The sequence below is a fragment of the Triplophysa dalaica genome, chromosome 3 (assembly GCF_015846415.1).
Source record: "Triplophysa dalaica isolate WHDGS20190420 chromosome 3, ASM1584641v1, whole genome shotgun sequence".
In the NCBI taxonomy this organism is placed as follows: domain Eukaryota; kingdom Metazoa; phylum Chordata; class Actinopteri; order Cypriniformes; family Nemacheilidae; genus Triplophysa; species Triplophysa dalaica.
Window position 1 is genome coordinate 21,849,037 of NC_079544.1, and position 7,338 is coordinate 21,856,374.

A 7,338-nucleotide genomic window follows, 5' to 3' on the forward strand; every position below is an offset into this window, starting at 1 on the left:
ATTCACTAAAACACTTTGCACTTGCAATTGCAAATCAATTGTCTCCTCTAAACTGTGTATTAAGACCGTTAGTAGATATCTACAAATATTTTAAACTGTTCTGCATATCGTTACATTGTCAACAAAAAATAATGGTAACTAAAGATATTTGGTTAGCAGTTTGATTCATATTTTACTTTGTCAATCAACTCCCCCTACTGGAGAAATAAGGAACAGCAGGGGCGTAAAACTGCCGGGCGTAAAACTGCCTGGGGGCGCAAAACTGCATGCTCCAGGTCTGCAGACTCCCCATATAGCACTCGACGGCAAGTCGGAGGCCCGTGTCATCTCAAATCCATATCCAGCTTAACCTTGTAGAAAAACAGAAAACGGAAAGAAATTAAAGAAAAACCCGCGGAAAATAAAATCACATAACTAATGCAGTATGTTCCAGTAAGCTATGTGTAAAATGTGTAATATGTCAAATTAAGTCAAATCATGATTAAAGGTACCGTAGTTCCCCCCCAAAACGAAATTTCTGTCATCATTTACCAATGGTCCAGGTTGACTTCTATTGAACTTTCTTTCAAATATTTTTTGTGTTTATACGGTTTACACAGTATACAGACATACAGGTTTGAAAAGTAAAGAGGGTGATTACAGAATTATAACTATACTTATGCAATTTTCAGTGTATATCATTGCTAGTCTAGAGGTCAGCACTGTGGCTTGCAACCGCACGTCGTGTATTTCATTGGTTCGATTCCCAAATTGGATCTATATGCGGATTTTTAATTTTTGTCTCATGTTTATCTGTGTCACAGGGATTTTTTTATTTATATTTTACCATTTATTTCGTGGTGAATATATAAAGAAAGTCAGGAATAAGAGCTCTTTTTCCAGAACAAACTTACAGTATATTCTAAATGTCTCAATCGCTCCCGACACCGTCCAGACAGCCTCGCCAACAGCCTTTCAATAATCCCCTTAAAGCACATCACCTGCCCACTTACATTTCATTAGCACCCGACCATGGTGCACTCACATTATCTACATATTTCCCTGTACCTCTGTGAAGAGATTGACGCTATACCGTATGTGGAACTGTTCAGCAGAGTTTTTAGATATAATTAATTTTCCTCGACAAAGCATATGAAACAATATTATTGAAGGTGATTATTGAAAGGCTGTTGGCGTGGGTGTCTGGTTGTTGTGGAAAAAGAGCTCTTATTCCTGACTTTCTATATATATTAACCACGAATGAAATGCTGAAATATAAATAAACAATCCCTGTGACACAGATAAACATAACAATACAAACCATGTAAATTTCACATCTGGTCCTAACGGTCTTCGAACCAGTCAAAGACACAACATGCGGTTGCAAGCCAACCGAGCTGACCTCTAGACTAGCAATGACTCATTTTCTTTGCCGCATAAGCATAGTCAGAATTCTGTAATCACCCTCTTTACTTTTCAAACCTGTATGACTGTATAATGTGTAAACTACATAAACACAAAAGAAGATATTTGAAAGAAAGTTAGTAACAGAAAACCATTCGTCCACATTGACCTTTCTTCATACAATGGAAGTCAATCGGGACCATTGGTAAATTATGACAGAAGTTTCGTTTTGGGGGGAAACTACGGTACCTTTAATCCTGACTTGACTTAATTTGACATTTTACACATAGCTTACTGGAACATACTGCATTAGTAGTATGGTTTTCTTTTCAGCGGGATTTTCTTTAATTTCTTTCCATTTTTTGTTTTCCACAAGGTTAAAGCTGGATATGGATTTGAGATGACACGGGCCTCCGACTTGCAAATCCAGAAGAGAAGGGGCTATGTATATTAACTAATACGTTTGCATTTTGAGTGATGTGTGACGTTAACTTAAACGTGTGGCGCCGTATGACGTTAATTTAGCACCAGATGGTGCTTATTTAACGCCTGGCGGCGTTAAGAAATCTGCGCGCGAATTGTGATACTGTTGGCTTTCGATAAAAAGGGCCGTGCCAGATGAAGCTGCGCTTCGAGGCTTGTGTTGTAAACGTGGAAAATCAGGTGACTGATGACAAACTAGGCCTCGGTTTGTGTGGACACATCATCGGTTCGGTCTGAGTGTCGTTTCGCTTTATCCGTGTCGGATAAAGGGGGTTCGAAACTCGCGCCCCCTTGTGGGTGTTGTCAGGAGTAGTTGAATCAGTTGTAGTAGAGTCAAAGTTATAGTCAGAGTCAGAGTTAGATAGTTGTGTCGTCGTCGTTATTGTGTCATATATGTATTATATTATTGCTATGTATTGTTGGATTATATCAAGTTAGATTAGTTATAGTATATTGTTATAATTAATTATAGTAACTTTTTGTGACATCTTCCTTTTGCCTTGTAATGGAGCCAGCAAGAAAGAGGAAATACTCCCCTGTCTGGGAGTTTTTTTAAATGGTTGGTCACAATAAGGTATGTGTATTATTATTGTTTTACTGTCTTGATATAATAATAATACTCACTATAAGTCTGTATTATATTTCATGTCTATTCGTTTATGTTTCTAGGTGAAATGCTTTCTGTGCCTAAAGGAGCTGACATACAGCAATAACACCTCCTCCAATGCTCAGGCATTATCGAGCACGCCACGAGCATGCACAGACTACTAACAATCCACACAGTAGTCAAAGTAATTAATAATAATGATAATAATAATAAACATTATCTAAATAATATTTTAGGCTCCTACAATAGACCTGCATTTTATTTTATTATAGATTCCAAAAAAGAAAAGGGAAATGAGGCCCTGGTGAACTTGGTCATCAAGGACTCCCAACCCTTTTCCATTGTGGATGCTGATGGATTTAGGGAGCTTCTGCATGTGTTGGATCCCACTTATGCTATCCCAACTCGAAAGGTATGTGATTAATAAAGAGATTCATCATTATTTAAGAAGTTTAAAGTAAGATTAGCTACATTTTTTTTTATCCACAGGGTTTGAAGGCCATGGTTGCTCATAAATACAAGGAGGCTAAGGAGAAGGCCAGAGAGCAGTTGCAGAAAGTTGCGGCAATAAGCCTTACCTCTGACATGTGGACATCATTAAACATGGATGCCTTCCTAGCAGTAACTTGCCATTTTATAGATGACAATGACAAGCTCTGCACTGTTTTACTACGTGTAGAGCATTTCCCTCAGAGCCATACTGCGGAGAACTTGGATACTGGACATATCAAGCTCATGGACGAGTGGGGCATAAAGGATGAAGTGAAGTGCCTGGTAACTGATGCTGCAGCCAACATGATAGGATGTGTACGATCATTGAATGTTAGGCATTCGATATACATTGCACGTGCTCTAAACCTTATTGTGAGGAAATCTTTTGATGACATCAGTAGCTTCAATGACATTCGATCCAAATGTAGGAAACTTGTGACCTATTTCCAAACCAGCACTACAGCAAAAGAGAGACTGGCCCAAGTACAGGAGCAGATGGGGAGACCAGTTCTGAAAATGATCATTTAAGTACACACTCTCTGGAACAGCACTTACAACATGCTGGAACGGCTCTATCAGCTGAGAGAGCCAGTGGGGGCAGCCCTGGCTTCTCTAAAGACTGACTTCACCCCTTCAACAGCCCTGGAACAACCTTTCCCACCCCACACTTTTCTGTTGCAATTTGCGTTATTACACTCCCTCCACCATAAGCACTCGACTCAACACAGTCTCACTTTTGTTGTTCCTACTGTCACTATCCAAACAATTTATGAACAATTAATGAACTGTGCGTGACAGTTGTCTCTGCACAAGTAAATTCAGACAGACAGAGAAACATATTTTATTTGATACCCAGGCAATGGACAAATGTCTGCTCAGGTCATTGGTTCAATATTAATTTATTGGTCTGCTATTTCTTTGCACAGTAGCTAGGTGTCAGTAGTGAGCAATAATGAATGAAGCTTCGAGTAATGAACCTTTTGGTGAAGCAATGGGCTGTGAGGTCTCAGTGGTTCAGGAAGCCTCATTTTGCCATCACTACTCACAGCCCATTGCTTTTGTTGTGGGAAAAGAGCTCTTATTCCTGACTTTCTTTATATATTAACCACGAAATAAATGCTAAAATATAAATAAAAAATCCCTGTGACACAGATAAACATAACAAGACAAACAATGTAAAATCAGCAATTGGTCCAAGCAGGATTAGAACCAGTCAAAGACACAGCATGCGAATGAAAGCCAACCGAGCTGACCTTTAGAATAGCAATGGCTTATATTGAAATTTGCATGAGCATAGTGAGAATTCTGTAATCACCCTCTTTACTTTTCAAACCTGTATAACAGCATAACGTGTTAACCGTATAAACACAAAAGAAGATATTTGAAAGAAAGTTAGTAACAGAAAACCGTTCGTCCACATTGTCTTTTCTTCATACAATAGAAGTCAATCGGGACCATTGGTAAATGATGACAGAAATTTCGTTTTGGGGGGGAACTAAGGTACCTTTAATCATGACTTGACTTAATTTGACATTTTACACATTTTACAAATAGCTTACTGGAACATATTGCATTAGTAATGTGGTTTTGTTTTCAGCGGGATTTTCTTTAATTTCTTTTCATTTTTTGTTTTTCTACAAAGTTAAGCTGGATATGGATTTGAGATGACACGGGCCTCCGACTTGCCATAGAGCGCGCAAACCCAAAAGGGGAGGGGCTATGTATATTAGCTAATACGTTTGCGTTTTGAGTGACGTGTGACGTTAACTTAACGTCGATCGGCGCCCGGCGTTACTTAAACGCGTGGCGGCGTATGACGTTAATTTAGCTCCAGACGGCGCTTATTTAACGCCTGGCGGCTTTAAGAAATCGGCGTTTTTAAATTTATACGGCGATCCAAAGCACGCGAATTGTGATACTGTTGGCTTTCGATATGCGAGTCCTTTTAGAAGACGCGTTTCCTTTCTGAATGAATCCGCGTGCTGAAACGAATCAAGTTGAATCAGTTCTGATTTCAGCCATCTTTATCCTGCGTTCCTAGATGAATCCGCTGTTTGAATCGGTTCAATGAAATCAATAATCACTCACTATTATTCACTAATGACTTACTTCGGCAGTAGCGACACCTATTGGCGGTTTAAATTTAAAATGTTTTTCTATTAATTCTATTAACCTATTAATTTCAACGTTCTGTTTTTAAAATGCAATAAATAATTTACGGGATATCAAAGACTGCGTTTTTCAAGGTCTGAGTTTTTGTTTCTTGGTATCCTCTGTTCATTTGTATTTATTTAAGTGTTTATTCAACAGGAACAATGCAGGATAACATTACAGATCCTCTACACACAGACTTAAAGCCAATGGATAATTTTGCAGGCCCAGTCTATGGTTAGGCGTTTGAAAAACAGTAAAATAAAAACATAAAAGTGTAAAATGACAAGAACAGTAAATATCACAAAAAATTGAAACTGTATACAACCATGTTCACAATCCTGCTTTTATTTTAACCATTAAATACGTATGGCTGATGCTGGCATTAATAGCATAATTTGTGTAATTGTGAACGTTTTAGGTTTATCTGTACCAAATTCTATGAGGGGTATGTAATTTATTTCAATATTCCAGCATTGGGTTATTTTAATCCAGCAGTGTGTTCTGTCAAATATTTAATCATGGGTCAAAAACAACCCAGCACGTTTTAGAGGGTTTATACACTGCTCAAAAATATAACGGAACGCTTTTCATCACAGTATAACACCAATCAGTTAACCTTCAGGAATATCAATCAACCTGTGATTTAAGCATAAGTGATTGTGAAACATATTTACTGTTTTTGGTGCAAATAAAAGTGACAACAGGTATACTGGAGAATCAACAGCAAGGGTGGTCTGGGGTGGACCATCCTTAGGGGGTCACACAGACATCATGTGCTATGGGGATGAAATCCTCAGATGTGTTTTCAGACCTTATGCTGGTGCAGTGCAGGGTCCTCCTGGTGCATGATAATGCCCAACCACTTGTGACCAGAGTCTGTTGGCAGTTTCTGGATGATGAAGGCATTGATGCCATTGACTGGCCCTCATGTTCCCCAGACCTAAATCCAGTTGAGACCCTCTGGGATCTCGTATATCCGAAGCTGTCAAGTAACACCATATACTGTCAAGGGGCTCACTTATACTCTGATCCAAGTCACAGAGGAGATCCCCCACGGCAAAAGATCTGACAACAGATAACCCTTGCTGTTGCATCTGCAGTGTACCTGTTGTCACTTTTATTTGCTATATGCAAGTGAAACTGATTCACTATCACTTATGCTTCCTTGGTATTATGTTGTGCTGATTATAAGTTTTCCCTTATTTTTTTAGCAGTACATACAGCAGTACATAGTACAGTATATATTAGGCAGGGTGAATACAGTTATTTAAATTATTAAATAAAGAGGTTAAATGAGTGTTCATAGGTATATGAAACTTCATCATTATTTACTCTTCAGCTTAAATGCACAAATGTACTCCAGGGTTCATCATCCCTATTCGGCATGTGGTAGTCGTTTTGGTTAAAATCCATATTAATGGGCAAAAATCAAAGACAAAAAAATATGACTGAACTGAAAGTGTTCCGTTTTTACGGTTTGGTGAAGTTATTAAATAGGAACGTAATGCCATATGCCATCGTCCTTTACCACTGGATATTTAGCGATAGAGATATGTGACAATCCTGAATATGGCACTTACCCGTCTATGAAAAATCATGCACTAAAACAAATGCTTTTAAAACTTGACCTCACATGGGTATTTGAACCATCAAATGTTGATATCTTTGTTGTTGGCATGATAAAAACCGTTGGTAAAACTAAAACATTTTTAATGGTAAGGTTGGAATTTTAACGGAGTTGCCCATATTCTTTGGTTTATATTTTCATGGTTTATTAACGTGCCAATTTAGCCGGCAGATTTGTAAATTTTCATTTATACTTTAACTTTAACAGTTTAAGTAACTGTTACTTTGAAATTTTCAAACAGATACCCGCCTCTCGCCTCTTACGTCTCCAGCTTCTCGATTCTACCTCAAATCGATAGTGTAGCGCTGGGAAAGCAGACAGGGGCAATTTGCTTTGGGAATATCCATCGTATGTTGGTAAACGGCGTCTGCTACAGTCTGCTTTGCCGATTGCAAAACGTGATCGGGAAACAGTTTGCCAGAATATACCCTGACCCTCCGAACCAGCACCGAAACTGCCTTCGTGGAAAAAGGCCGCATCTTTGTAGTGACAGAAAGCATGTCAGACCACTGTCGGCTTCTAGGTGGCAGTAGTAGGTAAATGAATTGAGACAGTCAGGGAAACCTGTCCTAGAACAGACTAAAACCAATAA

At 38.6% G+C, this 7,338-nt stretch overlaps 1 protein-coding gene across 1 annotated transcript; it reads left to right on the forward strand.

Annotated features, from left to right (window-relative positions):
• Positions 1 to 1,930: 1,930 nt before the first annotated feature.
• LOC130417637 (E3 SUMO-protein ligase ZBED1-like) lies at positions 1,931 to 7,335 on the forward strand. Its single transcript, XM_056743323.1, has 3 exons — positions 1,931 to 2,657; positions 2,746 to 2,885; positions 2,963 to 7,335. The coding sequence occupies exons 1-3, from the start codon at positions 2,591 to 2,593 to the stop codon at positions 3,491 to 3,493; spliced, it is 738 nt and encodes a 245-aa protein (XP_056599301.1). The 5' UTR covers positions 1,931 to 2,590; the 3' UTR covers positions 3,494 to 7,335.
• Positions 7,336 to 7,338: the final 3 nt, after the last annotated feature.

Bases quoted from the DNA above. Each gene is read 5' to 3' on its own strand.
- LOC130417637 (XM_056743323.1), top strand. From the start codon at position 2,591: ATGCTCAGGCATTATCGAGCACGCCACGAGCATGCACAGACTACTAAC. The intron at 2,658-2,745 runs GTAATTAATAAT...ATTTTATTATAG, and splicing joins CAATCCACACAGTAGTCAAA to ATTCCAAAAAAGAAAAGGGA. The intron at 2,886-2,962 runs GTATGTGATTAA...TTTTATCCACAG, and splicing joins ATGCTATCCCAACTCGAAAG to GGTTTGAAGGCCATGGTTGC.